This window comes from Primulina eburnea, unplaced genomic scaffold (assembly GCF_022965805.1).
Source record: "Primulina eburnea isolate SZY01 unplaced genomic scaffold, ASM2296580v1 ctg751_ERROPOS8832219+, whole genome shotgun sequence".
Lineage (NCBI taxonomy): Eukaryota > Viridiplantae > Streptophyta > Magnoliopsida > Lamiales > Gesneriaceae > Primulina > Primulina eburnea.
Window position 1 is genome coordinate 139,012 of NW_027331522.1, and position 23,717 is coordinate 162,728.

The window sequence follows — 23,717 nt, forward strand, 5'->3', positions numbered from 1 at the left end:
ATTCAAACCCTGCAAAACAAGTCCAAAAAGGCATCTCCAGCTCAAAAGCTTGATGAGTTTTATGATACTTCATTGAATTTGAGTTTTTCTGACGAAACTTCTCAGATTCATGATGCTGGAAAAAAGTTGGATTCTAATAATACAATACATGACGCTGTGAGGAATATGGTTCTAGGCAGAGAAGATGATGATATTCTTTATGAATATCATAACAAAGATAGCAATACAATACAAGATTAACGGATAAACATCCACTTTCAACACAATATAGACAGAACAAAGGCTTAATAAAAAGGGATTTACCTCTCACAATCAACGATTTCTTGTTTCTTTTTGTAGATTTTCCGTTTTTTGCGATTCAAAAGTAAGGCTTAGGGTTTTTTTTTCTTCAGAGTGACGCTCAAAGTTTTCTTGTCGCGAAGAAGATGAAAGTAGAGTTAGTGAGTTTTGTTGGAACTTTTCGAGTTCTCAATCTTGATTTTGATGTTAACAAAACTTGTTATTGTGTTTCTAACATATTTACTCAAGTGTGAAGTTGCAAACACAAGAAGCAAGCTGAAACTGAGTTATGCACAAACTGAATTTCTGGCAAGTTTCGGTGTTTTGATGATATCTCTCAGCTGGATTATTCAAATGACAATCCGCCAATCGAACTGATTAGAAAACTCAATTTGGAACAAATCGTATCTCACGTCAGTTGGGCAAAATCGGATGTTATCATGGTCTAACTGATCGCTCAATTACCGAACTGATCACACGAAAACAGCAATCAGTTGTGTTTGAGCAGCTGCCGTATTTTGGTCATATCTCTCAGCTCGGTTATCGAAACGAAGCGATTCAGTATGCGTTGGAAAGATAAGACAAAGATCTACAAATCATTCTAAGAAGTCAAAGTCTGAATCGAAGCTTACGATGCTGAGAAATGACGATGAAGCTACTGGTTCTGCACAAACTGAAATCAGCTAGGCTGATTTCAGCACACCAGCTGAACCGAAACTGAACCAGCTGCTGACCAACTGAACTGAACCAGCTGCTGACCAGTTGAACTGAACGACCAGTTGAGTTGACCAGAGTTGACCAGTTGACCAGAGTTGACCAGTCGAGAAAATGTTCAGCAAGACGAATTTGACTGTTGCAATTCCAGAAACAGTACAGAAACTTTCCAACGGTCATATTCTTGTGTCTAACGTATATATCAGTGTTGGAGCCTATAAATACAACATCTTGAAGATCAAACAAGAGCTTTGGAAGAGGATTCAAAGTATGGGCAGTTAGCATGAAGAAATCAGCTAGTTGAGAGCACAAGCCCTTGTGTGAGGATACACTTGAGATATACACTGTAAATGATAAACTCCTCACACACAATCACTCACACATATACAAGAGAGTTGAAGTACAAAGATTAGTTGAGTGAGTCTTGCACAAAGACGTAAAACTTGTGTGTGTAGTCTTTGCATATGAGACATTAAACAATATGCTGATTGTGAGGTGGTGCCTACAATCGTGAGTGCTAGGAGTTCAGTTTAGGCAGTGTGTAAGTCCTAGCTGAATGGGTTTGTACAAGGTGTTGTATAAATCAAAGTTTTCTAGTGGATCCTTCCCAAGGGGAAGAAGGGGTGACGTAGGAGTGTTTGAAATCTCCGAACATCCATAAACAAATTCGTGTCTATTTGTTTATTGCATTTATTTATCATTTCCATAGTTTTAAAGATGCATTGTTGAAGCATTTTTTTGTGTTCTTTAAATACCAAAATATTGCATACCAAGTGTTTGATAAAATGCTTCAACCGAAAATCTTTTTACTCATTCAACTTGCATATATCTTAAATGGTTTACAAAAGATTTAATCGGTTTCTACGAAGGATTATTTCGAGTATCTTCCGCTTGGTTTTAACCAAACTCGATTTAATTAATCGATGTTCAATATTTCAAGAACCGAGCTATTGTAGCTCAACGATTACCCCCTAATCGATCTTAACAAGTTTTCTTATTGGGCTAGTAATAGTTCTTTCTCAAATTAACTACTGAGCCCACTTTCAAATTTAAAAGTAAGCCCAATATATAATAAATTTACAATTGAAAGTTTGGCCCAAATAATTTTATTATAGTAATTTTTCGGTATATCGGTATATACCGAATTACCGAACGTTTAAAAAACTTATACCGATACCGATACCGAAAATTTCGGTACGGTATTATGCGGTATATTTCGATACGGTATACACGGTATACCGAAATTTTTATATTTTTTTCCCAGCCATGGTTACGTTGTGTCTATATAGTTTTTTTTTTTTAATTTATCTTCATATCTTTTTAATAATTCATATTTATATTGTATTCAAACTTAAAATCATTATTATATTCATCGTCTTTATTCAAAAAAATTTGATTGAAAAATATATCGAACAATTTTTTCTATAATAAATACAAAAATTTAAAAATAAAATTAATTATATTTTAAATTAGGCGGTCTCTAATATGGATTTTGATGTGCATTTTATTTATTAATTTTAAACAAATCCCAAAGACATCACCTCTTTTAAGTTTTAAGATAAGATAAGATAGAAACACATTTTTTGCTTTTCAAAACTTGAAAGGCAAATGCTCTAAAACCAATAAAATAATATATTTTATTAAATAAAATTATATTAAAAAGCCAGATAATGCTGGTGCCGTACGCCTCGCTTATTTATATCTTCCTCTGAAAGAAAACAGAAACCCCTGATTTCATTTTTGTGCTCGCCCTAAATGGCCTCTGTTACGATTCTTGACCCGAAACCCTACCCAACGGATCCTCCGCCCACTCGACCCGTATCCAGTTTCGACCAAACCGTGGACCTCGACGACGACCTCTACTCGCGGCTGAAATCGTTGCAACGGCAACTTGAATTTATCGAGATACAAGAAGAGTACGTCAAGGATGAGCTGAAGAATCTCCGCCGGGAGCTGCTACGGGCGCAGGAGGAGGTCAAGAGGATCCAATCGGTGCCCCTCGTAATCGGACAGTTCATGGAGATGATCGATCAGAACAACGGAATCGTCGGTTCCACCACTGGATCCAATTACTATGTTCGCATACTCAGTACGATTAATCGCGAACTGCTCAAGCCTTCGGCTTCCGTTGCTTTGCACCGTCATTCTAATGCCCTTGTCGACGTACTACCGCCCGAGGCTGATTCCAGTATTTCTCTGCTCAGCCAGTCCGAGAAGCCTGATGTTACTTACAATGTAAGTATTCTTTTTGGGGAGATTCCTTTCCATTGAGGCTGGTTTTGTAGATTTTTGGATTTTCATTTTTAGCTTTGCTAATACTATTTTTTGATGCATTTTTCACCACTATTGTTGTGTGGTTTTGTGTATTAGGGTTTAGTCTTGACAAACTCAGTAATTTACTATGCGAGTGAGGAACAAACAGATTTTCTGTTTGGAGCATCCGATAAATTATTGGATGAAGCATCGTCATTTGGGGACTTATTTTTATAGTCCAGAGAATTTTTTTCTGCACCAAATTACTGGTTCATAGCCTCACCATGTCGAGAACGGTTTTTGTTAGAAAATTCCTTCAAAATGATTGTCTGAAGCTTATTTTGGTCATCTAATTTTCCTTCCTCAATTGAGCACGATTGCGGAACGAGGGGTTCCATTTTTATGTATTGAAACAATTTTTTATCTTTGCCTTTGTTTTGACTATCTGCTCATCAATACGATCATATTATATCTGTTCATCAATACGATCATATTAAGTATTAATCACTTGTTCTTGTCGCAATGTTGCCATTTCACTTGTCCAGTTTTACAACAGAATACTCATCGGTACATTCTTTCTTTTTTGGGTCTCTTCCATTATTTCTGGCTTCTATTTTTGAATTTGGTTGTCAATTTTTTATCTTTGCCTTTGTTTTGACTATCTGCTCATCAATACGATCATATTATATCTGTTCATCAATACGATCATATTAAGTATTAATCACTTGTTCTTGTCGCAATGTTGCCATTTCACTTGTCCAGTTTTACAACAGAATACTCATCGGTACATTCTTTCTTTTTTGGGTCTCTTCCTTTATTTCTGGCTTCTATTTTTGAATTTGGTTGTCCAGTTTTACAACAGAATACTCATCGGTACATTCTTTCTTTTTTGGGTCTCTTCCTTTATTTCTGGCTTCTATTTTTGAATTGGGTCTCTTCCTTTATTTCTGGCTTCTATTTTCAAAAATAAAAGCTAGAAATAAAGGAATGTTATTGAATTGTGTCAGGGCCCGTGCACTTAATTAATATTTAATTACCACACAACAAGGATTAAATGGTGTAAACAGCGAAAACGAGTTTAAAACGTTAATTTGGGCCTACAGAAATTTCGGCATGACCTCCCCGTAAATAGGACATCCCAAAAATCTCAAAACACAACAACAATAATATACGCTCGAAAATATCATCAAGCTCACAATCAACCACACAAACATCCTACAGCCGCACTGGCCAGGACTAGACACAACAAACCACAAATAAAATCCAAACCACATAAAGACATCACCATACAGCTACACAGGGCATCTCCCTGGCAAATGTATCAAACCAGTATAATATATAAATATCTGGGAACTCTGACACAAACCGACTGACTACTGGGTTCCACTCGCTGACGCTCCACCAGACGCGTCAAAACCCCTGGAATGACCTGCTATGACATCAAAAACAACCACAACATCAAAAGAAAACAGGGGTCGGACCCCAGTACGACAAACCAGTAAAATCATGACGTAAATAAAAGACATGTAATAATATCAAGTAAATGCAATGCTATGTGATGCATGAATGGTAACAACGGAATAATGGATACCAAATGGAGTCCAAACGAATAGCATCATCAACAGTAACAGTGGCCACCCGTGCTAGGAATGCAGCATCAAATCGCCGCTCGTCCATGCACGTAGCATCGGGAATGCGAGTAGCTAAGTCGCTCGTCCCTAGCTGTCATCTGGGAATGTGGCTAATCCTAATCCACTCGTCCCTCTGATGACTCAATATATCTCAACAGAATCAACATAAATAGCCGTCAAAGGAGTCAAGGCTCAATATGTTATGCCAATACAATTTATGCATGAATGCAACAATATAAACATTCAATGCACATCATAGCAAACAACATTCACCGAATATTCGTACACGCCAATATAACCGTCATAATGATATAGGTTTGAGCGTACCTCAATTACAACTTACAATACCCCGGTAAATCTTAAAGGCTATCGAATGAAACTCGTCCAACGATAAAACCTACAATATAAATTCGCTATACACTTCAATACAATGCATACCAAACGACTAAACCAAAATAAATCGTCTCGGTTAAAATTCGAAATCCGGGCAGCCTATATAACTCGATCAAAATCTGGATTCCAAGCTTAATACCTCAAGAAACGAAGCTTAAACACACAACGGTGATCTTGCGAAAAATGGTTCGCCGGAAAAGTCGCCGGAGTTACTGTTCACGCCGGAAACCTAGCTGGAAATTAGGGGAAAAGCTCAATTCTTCACTTTATAAACTAATTCACCAAGAACAACCAAAATTCGAAGCCAAAAGCTTACCTAAAACCGATCGAAGCTCACGCGTCTAGCTGCCAGAAATCAAGCCGATCGAACTCGTAACCTTCCGATACAAGGCAAGGAAAAAGCTAATAGGTTGGAGGAAGAAGATTTGCTAAGCTGCTGCACAAAAATCTGGCCGCTGGAGACGCTACGCGAAGACAGCAGAAGAAGAGAGAAAACGACGGGATGCAAGGCTGGGGAAAGCTTCTTTTCTGGATTAGAGCGATCTCATACCTTTTATCAATTGGGTTTGGGTTTATATATTTAAATGAAATGGGCTGGGCCATTTTAGTTATTGGGCCTCACATTCTCCCCTGCTAATAAAAGATTTCGTCCTCGAAATCTAACAAACACAACACTGATATCCACAACATCACGACGGATAATACATAGGAAATTCAGAATACATCGCGTAATTCTGAACATTCTCAAACAAATGAGGCCATTCTTGTCGCATCTTTGCCTCTAATTCCCATGTAGATTCTTCTCTTTCATGCCTACTCCATTGTACCAGAACCAATGGAATCGTCTTGCTCCTGAGCTGTCTTTCCATGCGGTCCAAAATTTGCACAGGATGTTCAACATAGCTAAGGGAACTGTCTAACTCCACATCCTCGACATTCAAGATATGAGACGGATCTGGCTCATACTTCCGCAACATAGATACATGAAACACATTATGTATCAAAGACAAATTCGGCGGCAAGTCCAAACGATAAGCCAATGTGCCAATCCTCTCAACAATCATATACGGACCAATAAAACGCGGAGCTAACTTCCCTTTATGTCCAAATCTCATGGTACCTCGGAAAGGTGACACTTTCAAGAAAACATAATCGTCCACTTGGAATTCTAAAGGTCTACGCCTTTTATTAGCATAACTGGCTTGACGATCCTGGGCTGCTTTCATCTTTTTCCTGATCAATTCAACTTTATCTTTCATTTCTTGAATAAATTCTGGTTTTGACATCTGTCTTTCTCCTACGTCTTCCCAACATATCGGTGATCTGCACTTTCTTCCATACAAAGCTTCAAATGGTGCCATACCGATTGTTGCCTGAAAACTATTATTGTAAGAGAATTCAACCAAAGACAATGATTCTTGCCAACCACCTTTGAAATCCATCACTGCTGCTCGTAACATATCTTCTAGAGTCTGGATGGTTCTTTCTGACTGACCATCTGTCTGCGGGTGATAGGCAGTGCTCATAGCCAATTTTGAACCCAAAGCTGATTGCAAACTTCCCCAAAACTTTGAAGCAAATCTTGGATCACGATCAGATACTATTGTTATTGGCACACCATGCAATCTCACTATATGATCAATGTACAGTTTCGCCATTTTCATATAAGTACAAGTACGATCATACGGAATAAAATGAGCTGATTTAGACAATCTATCAACAATCACCCAAATCGCATCACAACCACGATTAGAACGAGGCAAATGAGTCACAAAATCCATAGCAATGTGCTCCCAATTCCACTGCGGTACTTCAAGACTATGTAACATTCCACCAGGCCTCATTCTCTCGGCTTTAACTTGTTGACACGTTAAACATTTAGCCACAAAATGAGAAATGTCTTTCTTCATACCTTCCCACCAATAATGAGCTCTCAAGGTATGATACATCTTTCGAATTCCTGGATGAATACTGTGCCGACTACAATGTGCTTCCTTTAGTATGGCTTCTTTCAGATCTATCAAATTTGGAACCACAAGTCTACCATTAAAGCGCAGACTACCATCTGAAGCAACACTAAACTTTTCTGTCTGACCTGCTCGAGACAATTCTTTCAATCTATGAATGTGCGGATTGGTCTTCTGTGCTGCTTTGATTCTGGACAAAATCTGTGGCTCGACTTGAATAGATGACACTATAAAGTAGTCTCCACTGATCTGATAAGTCCATCCTGAAGTTCCCAAGTGCTCGTGAACTTTAGAGATAGTCAAAGATGTCAGCATAGCATTCTGAACTTTCCTGCTGAGAGCATCTGCAACAAGATTCATTCGACCTGGTTGATACTGAATCTCACAGTCAAAGTCTTTAAGTAACTCCATCCATCGACGTTGTCTCATGTTCAAGTCAGGCTGCGAGAAAAGATAATTAAGAATCTTGTGATCCGAATAAATCACAAACTGCTCACCGTACAAATAATGACGCCATAACTTCAATGCAAACACAATGGCAGCCAACTCTAAATCATGCACTGGATATCGGGTCTCATGCGGCTTCAACTGACGAGAAGCATATGCAATCACTCGCCCATTTTGCATTAGAACACATCCAAGTCCATTTAGAGATGCATCTGAACAAACAACATATCCACCTGAGCCTGATGGTAAAGCTAGCACTGGAGCTGTTGTCAACTTTTCCTTCAAAAAGTCTGAAAACTCGACTCACATTCATCAGTCCACACAAAACGTCGATCTTTTTGCGTTAATTGAGTCATAGGCCTTGCTATAATAGAAAATCCTTCAATGAAACGCCTATAATATCCTGCCAATCCCAAGAAACTGCGAATATCGGGAATATTCGTCGGTGTTGGCCAATTGATAACAGCTTCCACCTTACTAGGATCCACTGATACTCCTTGAGCTGATATAACATGACCCAGAAATACTACTCTGTCCAGCCAGAATTCACATTTAGAAAATTTTGCATACAATTGCGCTGCTCTGAGTGTCTGGAGGACTAACCTTAAATGTTCTCGATGCTCCTTCCTTGTTTTCGAATAAATCAGAATGTCATCTATGAAGACAATAACAAATCTGTCTATAAATTCTCGAAAAACACGATTCATCAAATCCATAAAAACTGCAGGAGCATTAGTCAATCCAAAAGGCATAACTAGAAATTCATAATGCCCATAACGCGTTCGAAATGCTGTCATCGGCACATCTTCCTCTCGAACTCGGAGCTGATGGTAGCCAGAACGAAGATCAATCTTTGAATAAACTGACGTACCTTGCAACTGATCAAACAAATCATCGATACGCGGCAGAGGATATTTATTCTTCACAGTAGCTTTGTTCAATTGCCTATAATCAATGCACATTCTCAACGTTCCGTCTTTCTTCTTGACAAACAATACTGGAGCTCCCCAAGGTGACATGCTTGGTCTAATATAGCCTTTTTCCAGTAAGTCCTGTAATTGCTCTTTGAGTTCTTTCAATTCCACTGGAGCCAAACGGTATGGTGCTCTCGAAATAGGATTTGTCCCGGACACCAACTCAATGCTAAAATCAATTTCCCTCTGGGGTGGAAATCCAGGAATTTCATCAGAAAATACATCGGGGAATTCCTTGAAAACAGGAATATCAGAAACTTCGAATCTTTTTCCCTGAGTCGCATCAACTGTATAGATCATGAATCCTTCATTTCCTGTTGACAAAAGTCTGAACATTTCCATTGCTGACACTAATGGAATACGTGATTCTGAATCACTACCGTAAAAATTCCATTTACTGCCATAATATGGTCTGAATCTGACGACTCTATGGAAACAATCAACGGTAGCTCGATAATTAGACAGAGTATCCATTCCCAGAATACAGTCGAAGTCAGACATATCTAACTTGATGAGATTAGTAATCATAATATTGTCATCGAATCTAATCACACAATTCAGAATTATCTCATGAGACATCAAACATACACCGGCAAGAGTAGAAACTGACACAGTATCTATCAACGGAGTAGTAGCAATCTCATGCTCATCAACAAATACAACAGATACAAATGAATGAGATGCTCCTGTGTCTATCAGTATAGGAGCAGGATGATTAAAAATAAGGCAGATACCTGCAATAACTCCGCCCGGTGCATCTTGAACTTGATCCTGGGTTAAAGCATGAACTCGAGCCTGCTGTGGCCCTGGGAAACGTTGCTGAACCGGACCTCTAGGCTGAGGATAACTAGATTGCTGAAAAGACTGAGTCGGAACAAAAGGCCTAGTTGCTTGTCCTCTAAAACCTTGACCAAACTGAGGTTGCTGAGATTGTTGTCTTGCTGCATTCGGACATACTCTAGCATAATGTCCAACTTGCCCACAGATATTACAAGATCCTTGAACTCCCGTACACTGAGTACTGAAATGCTTACCACCACAACGATCACAAAATACTCCACCTGGGGACCCAACTGAGCTTCCACGCTGACTGCCGGAACTAGAAGAACTGCTACGAGTTTGTTTCTTGAATTGTTTTCCTTTGGCCTTAAAGTTTTGCTGCTTTGGTTGCTGATAAGGCTGCGAAGGCTGATACGGCAGTAAAGATGGGTATAGTGGTGCCCCCACTGGCAACGGCACATTGCCTCCGAAACTCTGAGGAAAGCCTGGATGGACTGACTGTGGTTCTGCCAAAAATAGACTCGCCTCCACATTCTTGGCTTTCTCAACGGCATCGGCATAATTAATAGGTGCTCCAGCTACTACCAAAGTGCAAATGGTTCGATTCAATCCTTGCATAAAATGCGATAGCTTGTTCCGATCGCTGCTAGCAACATGAGGAACATAGGCAAGAAGCGCTGAGAATTGAGAGGCATACTCCACAACAGTCATATTTCCCTCAGTCAATCTATTAAACTCAGCTTCCTTGGCCGAATAATAAGAAGGCGGTGAATACTCTCGAGCAAACTGAGCACAAAACACATCCCAAGTAACTCTTTCACCCGATTCCTTCAAAGCTTCCTCAGTAGTTTCCCACCACAACTGAGCTCGGTCCTTTAATTGACAAATGGCCAACTTAAGCTGCAAATCAGGGGTGTACTCCAACATATTGAACAAACGCTTCATACTCTTTAGCCACGCTATAGCTTTCTCGCCATCTTCATTCCCAAAGAATCGAGGAGGACGCATATTCTGAAATCGAGATATCACTAATTCCATTTCACCCATTCCTCTCGTCAACTGATCCACTTCACGGTCAACATTAACATTTCGTGCTTCACCCCGAGGACGATGACCTCGTCTTCCCCAGTCAGTCTCGTTCAGTCCTCTAACGTTAGGAGCTTCAGACTCCTGAACAACTTCCTTTCCTTTTCTACTCTTCCGCCCAGGTGCCATCTACAAGACACAGGTATTTAATCCACAAGCAGAAACAAAATAATCGGTTGAGTATAAAAGCATAAACTTAAACTAATACGCTCTAGTCATGCTGATACGATTAATTCAAAACATAAAAGCAAGTAAGAGCAAATAATCAAGCACATGCACAATCATTTTATTTGTGCCTAAACTCGAGTGTCCTAGACTCTAATTCGAGCGTATCCCAGTTACGCTCTGATACCAAACTGTCAGGGCCCGTGCACTTAATTAATATTTAATTACCACACAACAAGGATTAAATGGTGTAAACAGCGAAAACGAGTTTAAAACGTTAATTTGGGCCTACAGAAATTTCGGCATGACCTCCCCGTAAGTAGGACATCCCAAAAATCTCAAAACACAACAACAATAATATACGCTCGAAAATATCATCAAGCTCACAATCAACCACACAAACATCCTACAGCCGCACTGGCCAGGACTAGACACAACAAACCACAAATAAAATCCAAACCACATAAAGACATCACCATACAGCTACACAGGGCATCTCCCTGGCAAATGTATCAAACCAGTATAATATATAAATATCTGGGAACTCTGACACAAACCGACTGACTACTGGGTTCCACTCGCTGACGCTCCACCAGACGCGTCAAAACCCCTGGAATGACCTGCTATGGCATCAAAAACAACCACAACATCAAAAGAAAACAGGGGTCGGACCCCAGTACGACAAACCAGTAAAATCATGATGTAAATAAAAGACATGTAATAATATCAAGTAAATGCAATGCTATGTGATGCATGAATGGTAACAACGGAATAATGGATACCAAATGGAGTCCAAACGAATAGCATCATCAACAGTAACAGTGGCCACCCGTGCTAGGAATGCAGCATCAAATCGCCGCTCGTCCATGCACGTAGCATCGGGAATGCGAGTAGCTAAGTCGCTCGTCCCTAGCTGTCATCTGGGAATGTGGCTAATCCTAATCCACTCGTCCCTCTGATGACTCAATATATCTCAACAGAATCAACATAAATAGCTGTCAAAGGAGTCAAGGCTCAATATGTTATGCCAATACAATTTATGCATGAATGCAACAATATAAACATTCAATGCACATCATAGCAAACAACATTGACTGAATATTCGTACACGCCAATATAACCGTCATAATGATATAGGTTTGAGCGTACCTCAATTACAACTTACAATACCCCGGTAAATCTTAAAGGCTATCGAATGAAACTCGTCCAACGATAAAACCTACAATATAAATTCGCTATACACTTCAATACAATGCATACCAAACGACTAAACCAAAATAAATCGTCTCGGTTAAAATTCGAAATCCGGGAAGCCTATATAACTCGATCAAAATCTGGATTCCAAGCTTAATACCTCAAGAAACGAAGCTTAAACACACAACAGTGATCTTGCGAAAAATGGTTCGCCGGAAAAGTCGCCGGAGTTACTGTTCACGCCGGAAACCTAGCTGGAAATTAGGGGAAAAGCTCAATTCTTCACTTTTATAAACTAATTCACCAAGAACAACCAAAATTCGAAGCCAAAAGCTTACCTAAAACCGATCGAAGCTCACGCGTCTAGCTGCCAGAAATCAAGCCGATCGAACTCGTAACCTTCCGATACAAGGCAAGGAAGAAGCTAATAGGTTGGAGGAAGAAGATTTGCTAAGCTGCTGCACAAAAATCTGGCCGCTGGAGACGCTACGCGAAGACAGCAGAAGAAGAGAGAAAACGACGGGATGCAAGGCTGGGGAAAGCTTCTTTTCTGGATTAGAGCGATCTCATACCTTTTATCAATTGGGTTTGGGTTTATATATTTAAATGAAATGGGCTGGGCCATTTTAGTTATTGGGCCTCACAAATTGTTTGATTTTACTCATTTGGACTCATCTAGACATTATTTGATTTGGCCTTTCATACTTTTAGGAAATGTTTTCAATTTTAGGCTTTTAGTTGTGTAGCAATTTACAATTAAAACACGTCAATTTCCTGCACACTAGATGTATACATGAGCAAAATAAGAGAAACTTTGACATCGGTAAAACAAAGATTTATGCATTTTAGGTGCAACTACATGAGTTGCAAATGAAACACATGGTAGGTGAATTAAGATGTGAATTTCAGCATATTAAATTTGGAATTTTCAGAATTGCTATCATATCATTTCATGTGGTGGCTTGGTGTTTTATTTTGAAGCTTGATATTGACAACACCTGGCATTTGTTCAAAGTTACTGTTCTTCAAATGAGTTTGAAGGAGAATCTTTTCTCTCGGTTTGTTAAGTGTATCTTGTTTCTTTCTTTCACAGGCATGGCTTGCATTACTCTTGTCTTTTCACATCTTTGCTCATGTCTCAACTATTTTGTAATAAAGCGTAAGTGGTGTCATGTATCAGCTGCTATCATTTCACTTGTTTTTTTAAATCTGGAAATTGGAAGGTGCCCATATTTGTTTCTGGACGTAAAATTCCTTATCATATTTGTTAGTTTGTCTCATTAAATCACGTTCTCTTTTCACCATTCTTATTCCAGATATGAGTCACTTAATTTTGACGTCCATGACCTAATATTTTTTCATAAAATAGAGTTAAGGTGTTAGGTTTCCTCACTCAGTTTCTTACCATGCACTGGATTCACTCAGTCCTAGAGTTTGCTTCGTTATGTAATTTTAGTGGGCAGAGAGCAAACATAGTTGTTGCCTTATGCCCCATGTGCATATTTAATCAGCATTTCATTTGCTTATGTTATGATAATTGGTGTTTTCTCCTCTTATACTGATAATACTGTTTTACTTTATCCTCGGTACAATTCATTTTTGGCTTTAATCAATGCAATTGATGGTTCTGTCAGGATATTGGAGGATGCGACATCCAAAAGCAAGAAATTCGTGAAGCTGTGGAGTTACCTTTGACTCATCATGAGTTGTATCAGCAGATTGGCATAGATCCTCCTCGTGGCGTTTTGCTCTATGGTCCTCCTGGTACTGGGAAAACCATGCTTGCAAAGGCTGTTGCTCACCATACAACTGCAGCCTTCATTAGAGTTGTTGGCTCAGAATTTGTCCAGAAGTACTTGGGTGAGGTAATGCTATTAATTGCGTTGATTATGCATTGGCATTGTCAGCTATCATTTATTTGGGAAATACCATAGCATCGTATCTTGTCTCTCTAAAATTGCTTTACTGATTGTGCATGAGTTGCTGCTTTTTGATTAATTTTCAGATACTTTGTAGGAACTGATATTTGGAGTCACTTGAGCCTCTTTATTTTTCCTGTTGATTAGGTTTTTCAAAAATAAAAAATGTAATGGGGAGTATTGGATGTGAAAAGTGCAATAAATATTTCAGTTAAAGCTTTGATTCAGAGTCTTTGATATTTTATTTTAATCTTTTTCTTCATTTTGTTGTTTCCTGGTTTGCCATTTTACTGAATAGACAGCTTATGACTTAAAAAAAACAATTTATGGTTTATTAGATTTCTGATATCTCATTAACACTGGATTATGGTGATAGAGGTATATGGTGATTGGTAATTCTATGTCCTTATTTTGATAGAATATCATTGATCTTCTGTTTAATAAATGTACAGGGTCCACGAATGGTTCGTGATGTTTTTCGGTTAGCGAAAGAAAATGCACCTGCAATTGTTTTCATTGATGAGGTAGACGCTATTGCTACTGCTAGGTTTGATGCCCAAACAGGAGCTGATAGAGAGGTCCAGCGAATTCTTATGGAACTGCTGAACCAGGTAGGATTTGAAACTTAGGCTTAAGTGAAAAATATTGCAATGATGCAAGGATTTAAATTCCCTGATGTACTTTATATTATAAAACATTTTGATGTCTTGCTTATACGAAATGTTTGTCTTCACAATATTTTTTTTTGGCTTCTTGCAGATGGATGGATTTGACCAGACTGTCAATGTGAAGGTTATCATGGCAACTAATCGAGCTGACACATTAGATCCTGCCCTTCTGCGTCCGGGAAGGCTTGATCGCAAAATTGAGTTTCCTTTGCCAGATAGACGCCAAAAGAGGCTCGTCTTTCAGGTGAACTTTATAGGAGTTGTAATTGTATGGTCATTTTTTGGGAACGCTGTTTTGGTTCTCAAATTAGGAAAGGAAAGGGTAAAAAATGGGAAAAACTTTTGGGGAAGGGAGGGAAAATTTTGCAGCAGCCGAGGAGCGTAATATCCTGAATAAGAATGAAAATAGATCCTTCAACTTCTCCATCTCCATATGGTATAGTTTTTCTTATAACATAATGGCGTCACATGCAGGTTTGCACTGCTAAGATGAACCTAGGCGATGAGGTGGATTTGGAGGACTATGTGTCTCGGCCAGATAAAATTAGTGCTGCTGAGGTCAGTTGATGTCCTCACTCTTTGTTGCATTGGACCACAAGAAGTAATTGTTAAATCATTTGTTTTTTGTAATGCTTCCATAGTTATTTTCATAGTACCCTGAAGCTCCTTATGTATGAGGTCATAACTATTTAAATCAGAAGGCACAGAATTGGGCTTTAAACGATGTTTACGAGCTGCGCCTTCGCCTATGCTTAAGCAGAGGCATGGCCTTTTAAGTAAAACCGTTTACTCATGAAGCATGGACCTTGGTGTGCCTCTAGCTTGAGGCATGCTTTAAGCGTGCCTTAAATGCTTAGATTGTGAATCAAAGTGTGAATTAGAACGTAAAAGTTATTCATATTTTACACAAACTAATAAATATCTAATTTGCTATTGTTCGATAGCTAGTTAAATATATATTGGATTTAGACAGAGTAATTTTATATTGGATTTAGACACAGTAATTCGCTTCATGTATATTTATTGTAGTTGTAGAATATTATTATTTGATCCACCTCATTTCGATAAAGCACACCCTTTGTTTTTTGTTTTGCTTCTCGACTCTGTGTCATCCTATGCATGTAGCTGTCTTGAACACCCTTAGTAATTAGTATATATAGACATATGTATGTACACACACAAACATATCTGGAGCATAGACGCTTGCACGCAGACATATACACCAATATATTGTGGTCAAAAGATTTTATGGAACGAGTTAAATATTATCCAAAATCTCTCTGCTACGGGAGTGATACTAAGTTACAATATTTAATGTTCCAGATAGCAGCTATTTGCCAAGAAGCTGGCATGCTTGCAGTAAGAAAGAATAGGTATGTAATATTACCGAAAGATTTCGAAAAGGGTTACAGATCCAATGTAAAGAAGCCCGACACAGATTTTGACTTCTACAAGTGATCTGTAAGTGTTGGTGTAGGAAAACATTTGAAAAACATGTACTCTCGAACTTCTCCTCTACCGATCGAGTTGCAGCAAAAAGATTATTGGTGTGTGTGTTATGTTGAGACATTTGTTCTGATGCGTTTTACTTCAGCTGTGAACTGTTCGTTATTTACAACGTACTTTTCGCTCGAGGAACACTTGGTTCTGTTTGTTTCGTTTCATTGTTCTCTTATGTGTCCCATTTCGTTAGGAAGTCACTCTGATTTTTGTGTGGTTCAAGGGCCTCAGAATTTTTAACAAATATCTTGATGTAAGATTATTTCCGAATATTTTTCAAAAGCGAATTTGGAAAATTGAAATTTAGAACTTTGTTAATAGTGATTGGCAATGGGTTCGGATCTGACCCTTGTCCAACTTGGACCCGGCCTGTCATCAAAAAAATGGGGCTAAGATCATGTACGGTTATTAATTTTTTTTTTTGTCAAAAACCGGATATGAGCCTTCCGGATTTTAATATTATTATATATGTATTAGTAATGTATTGTTGTGTTTTTATATTTGTAAAGTTCAAAACGATGTAAAAGTAAATATATTTTACTATCTAATTAAAGTTGAGGACCACATACTAAATGACAAAAAATTGTGAGAAGGTCTCACGAGTCTATTTTGTGAGACAGATCTTTTATTTGGGTAATCTATGAAAAAATATTATTTTTTATGCTAATAATATAATTTTTTTTATTGTGAATACAGTTAGTGTTAATCCGTCTCACAGATAAAGATTCGTGAAATTGTTTCCCAAGAAAATTACTCATACTAAATTTGTTTAAACTATTTGAAATTACGATTATATATTAATTATATAAGTTTATTTATGAAACTTAATATTTTTTTCTTTTTTAAATCACCGGTCTTATCTTTTTTTTTTATTATTTTATATATTTCAAATATTTATAATTTGAATTTTTTAGATTACTATATTTTAGAGTGTAGTAATTGTCTCTGGGATTAAAGTTGCATTGTTAGTATAAATTATAGTTTTTGATAAAATAACAAACGTTCGATTCTACCATTAATATTAGAGTTAATATCACCTTTTCGATTTTAATTGATTGTAAATAGTGTAATTATTAATATATTTTTTTTGATGCGCAGTCACAATGATGGTTGACATAAAATAAAAATCGTGGTAGTTGAGCTCTTGATTATCGTTCGGACTATGATCATGAGGGGTATCAATGCTATCCTGGGGTAACTTCGAGTTATCTGTTTGTGGTCCGTTCGTTATAGACAGAGAGACGCGGAGCCCGAGCGGCCGACGGGCGAGTGGTTAGATTTGATAAAGAAACAATGTTCGACCTTACATATAGTAAAAAATATGAAAGATAATTATTATAAATATATAAGCATGCAACAAATACAAATACAAAACAAATTATATCATTTAGCAAATTTTATCTCATTGTTCGTTTATTTATTGACAAAGATTTAAAGAATATATGAAGATGTCCCAAAATATTTGATGATGAGAAATAAATTTAAAAAATGTTTTGATTAAGTTAATTTTTTAATAAAGCCTTAATTTGTATTAATTAATTAATTTTTTTTTATAATTGTATTAATGAAAAAAATTAGATATGTCAAATGTAGTATAAATATATTCTTTGATATTTTATTTGCAATTTTTTTTTTTAGAATTGAAGAATTTCATCTGTTTTTTTTTTTTTTTTTTAATTTAAAGGTTGTTTTAACTTTTAAGAACCCCCTTTGTTTACAGGAAGCTAAAATTTTAAGCTCAAATAGATTTTAAAAACTTGTTGAGGAATTCTAGTAGTAAACTGAATATGGATATTTCGTCCTTTTATTAAGAAAGTTTTATAAAGATTTAATTGAAATACATTGTTATGCTAGTCTAAAAAAAATACAAGGGTATTGTGTGATTTTTTTGCAAATTATTTGGACGAACTTTTTTTTTTTTTTAAAACAGATGCCCCTTCTTTTTTTTCTTTGTTTCAGATTTGCCTTAGGATCACCACTAAAAATCATACAAGTGGATCATTTTTTTTAAAATCAATATTTAGGCCTTTGCTGGGAAAGAAGTTTCAATTATTGATTGATTTTTTAATTATTTCAATCTTTTTAGATAGTTTTCTAATGTTTCATGTTTTAAGCCATTAGAAATAGTGGTTGGGGATAGGCAAGTTCATAAGATTTGGAGTGATGTGAGTTATCATTTCTCAGTGTCGTGGGATCGATTCTCTTGTAAAACATATTTCTTAATGAAATATTGTGTGAGTTATGTTTTGGGGATCAATGTTTGTTGTCTTCTCTCTTGAATTTCTTTCTTGTCTAGGTTAAGGAGCTTCTAACATATATAAAAAGTGGTAAACTTTTTTTTTTTTTTAAATTATTTTAAAACAACTTTTTTTTTTAATTTTAAAAATAGTAGATAGTGTTAGAAAATGACTCGCGATGGCTAGAGTACTAACTTCACCAAGATCTAGCCAAAAAGTCGAGCATGAATTCTTGATTTTCAATTAAAAACACTCAAGAAAACACTCAAAAAATTTTACGCTAATAAATACTATTTTAATAATGTTTGATTTTAGGGAGACTTGTCAAAAAATCCCTATACCCATTCTTAACTTACTCTTTACTTCCTACCCCACTAAAACTTTGTTTCAACTCCCCATTTCTTTTAAATTTCCAAATTTACCCTTATATCTATATTTTGAATAATTGATTTTTCTTTTTGTAAATAATGGCCCATCATGCTTCCGAAAAATAAATTAAATCTTTTACCTCTTTGACCGGAGTACCACCAGGTTATATCCACCGTATTTTACGAACTGCTCCTCACAGTCCAACCACACGATCGCAACCGATGGTTACTGACGCAGATTCCTTCAGCAGCATTTGGCACAACCCTAATTCGTTTCCTACCTTAGGGTGTACAATAAAAGATAAAATTTTGAAAATAATACATGAGAGGGGCTAGAGCAAAGATTTTTTTTATTCAAACACAAACATTTTATTAATACATAGTAACCTCCTGTAGAAGAGGAGAAACTTGTTTAGCTACTTACAGTAGCTGAACTCACTACACACATAAACGTGAAAGGGAAAATATTACAAGTGTTTTGAAGAAAAATGAAGAGGTTGATCGATGCCTTCATCTTCCTTCTGCTTCTTTATTTATAGAAGGCTCCTTCGGATTTGAAATTCGGACTTCAAATCTTTCATAAGCCTTTACAGCTTGCTTGGGGACCATATAGTGGTTGAGTGGTCCCTTCATGACCTGTCTTTTTCTAGATTATTAATCTAGAAATTAACTTCTCATCTTTTTTTATCTCCCTGAGATACCATTGACGATGAGTATACAAGATATCTGCGGTAATTTCGTCTCCTTTTTCCTGGAAACGTTGGACTAGCCATTTAAGAGCGTCCGCCTGTTTTCTCTTGTAATTGATCCTTCTTTTCAAGACTTTCAGAATACTCGATACATCTTTAAGTTTTGATTTCGGCGTGTTTAACTGGTTTCAATTTATCCTTATTTATAGATGAAAATTTCGGGACCAGTTGTTTGACTTTTATTCATTGGATTCTTTTTAGTATATAGTATCCAATGTCCTTTTGTCTTTTACCACTCATTATTAGTGGTTTTCGTGTCATCTTCCACCTATTATTGGTGGTCCTTGTCCTTCCACTCACATGTTGGTCCTTTTTTTGATAATGGGTTTGGTCACATGTTCCTTTTAACTTTGTCGAGGAATCTTTGGCTTTCGGTGTCCTCGAGGAAAACGTGAATGTGGTCCATCCCCACTAGTGCTTGTATCGGTAAAGTGTTTCCGATCAGATCTAGGCTTGAATCCTTTACCGAATTCCGGTTCCTTCTGGTTTTGGCATTCTGGACAGATGTTTTCAGACCATCTTCCTACATGTGCCATGTTACAGAATTTCCGACGAGTTTCTTTACTTGTCGGCAGCTTGCTATTCCACAAAAGATTTCTCTTTTTCTCAAATAAATCTTCTGCAAAACTTGTTGTTTTTTCTGTCATGGTATTTAACAGGAATGATCCATTCATTGAATGATTATAAAATTTGAATGAGAACTTGACTTTGTCCATCTCAATGAGACAGACCCATAGACCCCAAGATCTTCTGGTAGAAATGTCATCTTCAGTGATTGAAGCAACCAGGGGTGTTTCTTCTGTTGGAGGATCTTTGATAAATTTTTGAATATTTGAATATGGCCTCTTTAACTTGATGAAATGAAAGGCTTCGTGAGAACCTTTCCCTGCTGGTTCTGGTGCTGCACTGAAAAAGTATAGCTCCAAAACATCTCCACTGGACAAATAATCATTATTCGCCCAAGTTTCGTGAACAGCTTCCTGGATCCACTTTGGTAGTCCTGAGATTTCCGGAAAGCTGGGTGATGTAGTATAAACTGAGGCAAGAGCCCCGAATTCATACCATGCTTTAACCTCCTTTAGATATGAATTTTGTTTCATCCATACCCTTGGATATTTTCCTGAAACATCAACCCTGTTAGTAGCTGGGTTGATTCCAGTTCTTGTTTTCAGTTTCTCCCAATTCTGCTGATAGACCTGAAATGGAGAAATTGTTGCTTCGTTAGTACCAACCTTAGATTTGCCTTTGTCAATACGAGGCCTGTTGCGCATTTTCCTACCGCAAGTGTACGGTGTCAAGTTTTAGTACTGGTTAGAGTACAGATATCGATCCCACGAGGAGTGTGTATAAAATCTATATCAATGCTCGTAATTAAAATAGCCAAGACTTTATCTAAAAAAATCAAATGAAAGGTTGGTTTGTTTGAATGAATTAACTGAAAACAATGAATTAATTAAGTCACCGAATTGAGAGATAATAATGAGAGAAAATATCTAGAAAAATGATTTCACAAAGTTTCCACGATAATTATTCACAGTTTAATTTATATTCCTGAATTCCAATCAATTAATGGCCAAGAAAACTTAGATTGTTTTATTCCCCCTTTCCCAAGTGACGAATAAAGTGTATCTATCAACTTCGATTCAATTATTCCTAATTAGAATCTATGTTTCATAGATAAATGCAAGCAATGTTCTTACTAAGCCTCGCTAAAGTTATACGCCTTCCGAACGCTATAAACATTTAACGATGTGTCTCTAATAATCTATAATCCTAGTCCCTCTCCCGAGTTATAAGATTAATCAAACAACAAACAATTTATGGCCAGTAAATTGCAGTACAGTAAACACAGAGAACACAATTAAACGAAAGCGGACTTCAATCAAATAAACAACGGTGTCAAATCATCGTATCAACAGAGTTACGTCATTCTCTAGAATGGAAGTTTAGTTCATCACGAATTCTAAATAAACGCAACGCATGTTTGAATATTTAGACATCGAAACAGTAGAAAATAAGTTCATACAACATTCCTACTGGAATGTATATGGAGAATGGACTTGTGGTCATTGGATTTTCCACATTTTATCCTCTGCCATAAACTCCATTCCATACTCTAGAGGTTTCCAAGGTTTGTGTTCCTCAAGAAACTCTAGTCCAAGAATCAGTCGATCTGATTCTTTCCCTGGAATTCCTTGAATGTGAACCTCCAATTCTCCGATATTAATCAGTCCTTGGTAAGTTCCTATCATAGGTTGTTCCAAATAGTATATTGAATTACAAGGAAATTGATTCCTTTGCTTAGTAATATCAAATACTATTTCGACTTCCTTCCACCCTTCTGGGCATTGAAGTTTTCCTATTGTAGAAAAACTTTTCAGCTCCTGTTGGGTTTCTATAACAGGTGTTTTTCCCCACCTGTAACTCGTAATTCTATCTCCTTGAAAAGATAGTCTTCTTGATTCCAATCTAAGACTTTGATTCCTTTGTAGAATCGGTTTGTCTTGTATTTGGATATCGGTTTCCTGTATTAAAGGAAACTCAACTCTTTCCGGATAAATTGCCTGAACAACTTGTCCAAATATCTCAGGGATTTCAACAAACTCATTTCTAATAAACAGTTCAGAATGATGTGTATTAGAAAGAGCATATGAAATTTGATAGGTAATAGAATATGGCATATTACCTTCTTTCATCAACTTTTTTTCCTTGAAATTCTGATGCAATGTCAAGGCTCGGCTGAAATCTCGATCGGCCAGTTTGTAGGCTATCCTTGGATAGATTACTCCTACAATCTTTCCTGCACAGAGATTTCCTGAGATGGTTCCCAGTACTGAATCTTGTAGATTCCCCATTCTTTTATCGCATATAGCAATATCAATAGGCGAATCTATCCCTTCTTTGAAAGTAACCTTTATCATAATTTGGATTGCTCCAATATGAATCCAGGACATAGTCCTTGCTACTTCTATCTTGAGTTTTTGTAATTTTTCCTTAATTTCTTCGGAAGGAATTAACTGCATCTTCATTCTATTTCCTGTAAGTTCCATCAGGATTGCCATTTCCCTTCTAGATACTTTATAGATTAGATGATGCTTTCTGTTTCTTAGGCCAAAACTTCCTAAGAATTTTTCTACCTGTCCTGCAGAGAAACCTTGATATCTCTGTAGACTCGGATTTTTCTCATGATTCTTTGAACCATGTTATGAGATATTGTTGTCTGGCTGAAAAACCCAGACATATCTTCATGTGATTCGTGTCGAAACACCTCGTTTTCAGTCAGATTCCGATTCTGTTCCATCAGAGTCTTCCTGACTTAAGACTTCTTCTTCTTCATATATACTTTCATCTGAGGCGATGTCCTCAAATCGGTATACTTGAATAAGATCTTTGTAATAAACTGCTTCTTCAATATCCGGGGTAGGATCAAAGTGTTTAATACCTCTTTTTTCATTTTCTGGACAGTTGGTCGAGATATGACCTCTTGCTCCACATGTCCAGCAATTACAGTCCTTGAAACTTTCATTGGCCCGAGTATGAGCTCTTCTGAAAGTTTTCTTGGTAGGTGCTCTTCCTGTGCTTCGAGATGTACTCGATGCTTGGGATGATGTCCTACTCCTCGATGGTCCACTTCTTTGTCCAGATTTATAAGATCTGGCTTTCTGTCTGGACCACACAGTTCTTGGTTTCCAAGAACTTCTTCCACTTCGTGCATAAGGATGAGTCCGAAAACTTTTCCTCTTATGCTTATGTGGTTTACTTCCAATAATTGTTGGAAGATCATTTTCCTTACAACACAAAGGAGTTCTTTTGTTGATACCCCTTAAGCGTTTGTAATTCTTTTGTAATGCTGCCATATGGCACCATTCTGCCAACTTTCCTTTGAGAAAAGAGGCTCTTCGTGCCAACGTATCTGGATTTCCAGGTACGTATTCCCTAATGAGCATTTCTCTCCAAGGACTCGGCATTTTTGCGAGGAAAAGCTGCATAGCTATATCTTCTTCGACTCCTGAATTCCATCTATATTTAGTGAATAACATAATATATTCATCCACCAAACATATATCATGTAATTCCAGACTATACAGAGCTTGAGTATATTTCTTCTTCTTCTCTGTATCTTGACTGTTGAAATAGTCTACCCCTATGAAGTGTGCTTTAAATAGGATAGCCATTTTTTCAGCGATCTCACTAAGAGATTCACCAGCTAGGACTGACTCCTTCATGTCAAATGAGGTCATGTCCCAAGCAATTTTCACTGATCCCATAAGACTCATTTCCAGAATTTTAATGAATCCTTCTTTGTTGAGTTCGAGTGTTCCTGCTGCAATTCTCATAGCAGATGTCCAATCATCTGTGAGATCTTCTCTGTTTTTGAAGTCTAATACATCAA

The 23,717-nt window shown here is 37.2% G+C and overlaps 2 protein-coding genes across 4 annotated transcripts; one reads left to right on the forward strand and one right to left on the reverse strand.

Annotated features, from left to right (window-relative positions):
- Positions 1–2,703: 2,703 nt before the first annotated feature.
- Positions 2,704–16,108, forward strand: LOC140822303 (26S proteasome regulatory subunit 6B homolog). Its single transcript, XM_073183037.1, has 6 exons — positions 2,704–3,228; positions 13,518–13,748; positions 14,255–14,413; positions 14,562–14,714; positions 14,945–15,028; positions 15,794–16,108. The coding sequence occupies exons 1-6, from the start codon at positions 2,749–2,751 to the stop codon at positions 15,926–15,928; spliced, it is 1,242 nt and encodes a 413-aa protein (XP_073039138.1). The 5' UTR covers positions 2,704–2,748; the 3' UTR covers positions 15,929–16,108.
- LOC140822304 (uncharacterized) lies at positions 4,251–12,360 on the reverse strand. Of its 3 annotated transcripts, XM_073183038.1 has the most exons (4): positions 12,044–12,360; positions 11,839–11,908; positions 9,393–11,309; positions 4,402–4,675 (listed from the first exon to the last, which is right to left on the reverse strand). In XM_073183038.1, the coding sequence occupies exons 3-4, from the start codon at positions 10,651–10,653 to the stop codon at positions 4,620–4,622; spliced, it is 1,317 nt and encodes a 438-aa protein (XP_073039139.1). In that variant the 5' UTR covers positions 10,654–11,309; positions 11,839–11,908; positions 12,044–12,360; the 3' UTR covers positions 4,402–4,619. The 3 variants fall into 3 exon arrangements, 2 of the variants coding, with proteins under 2 accessions (XP_073039139.1, XP_073039140.1); XM_073183039.1 differs by lacking the exon at positions 12,044–12,360 and having other exon boundaries at positions 9,393–10,653; positions 11,839–11,993; XR_012115940.1 differs by lacking the exons at positions 9,393–11,309; positions 11,839–11,908; positions 12,044–12,360 and adding an exon at positions 4,838–5,388 and having other exon boundaries at positions 4,251–4,675.
- Positions 16,109–23,717: the final 7,609 nt, after the last annotated feature.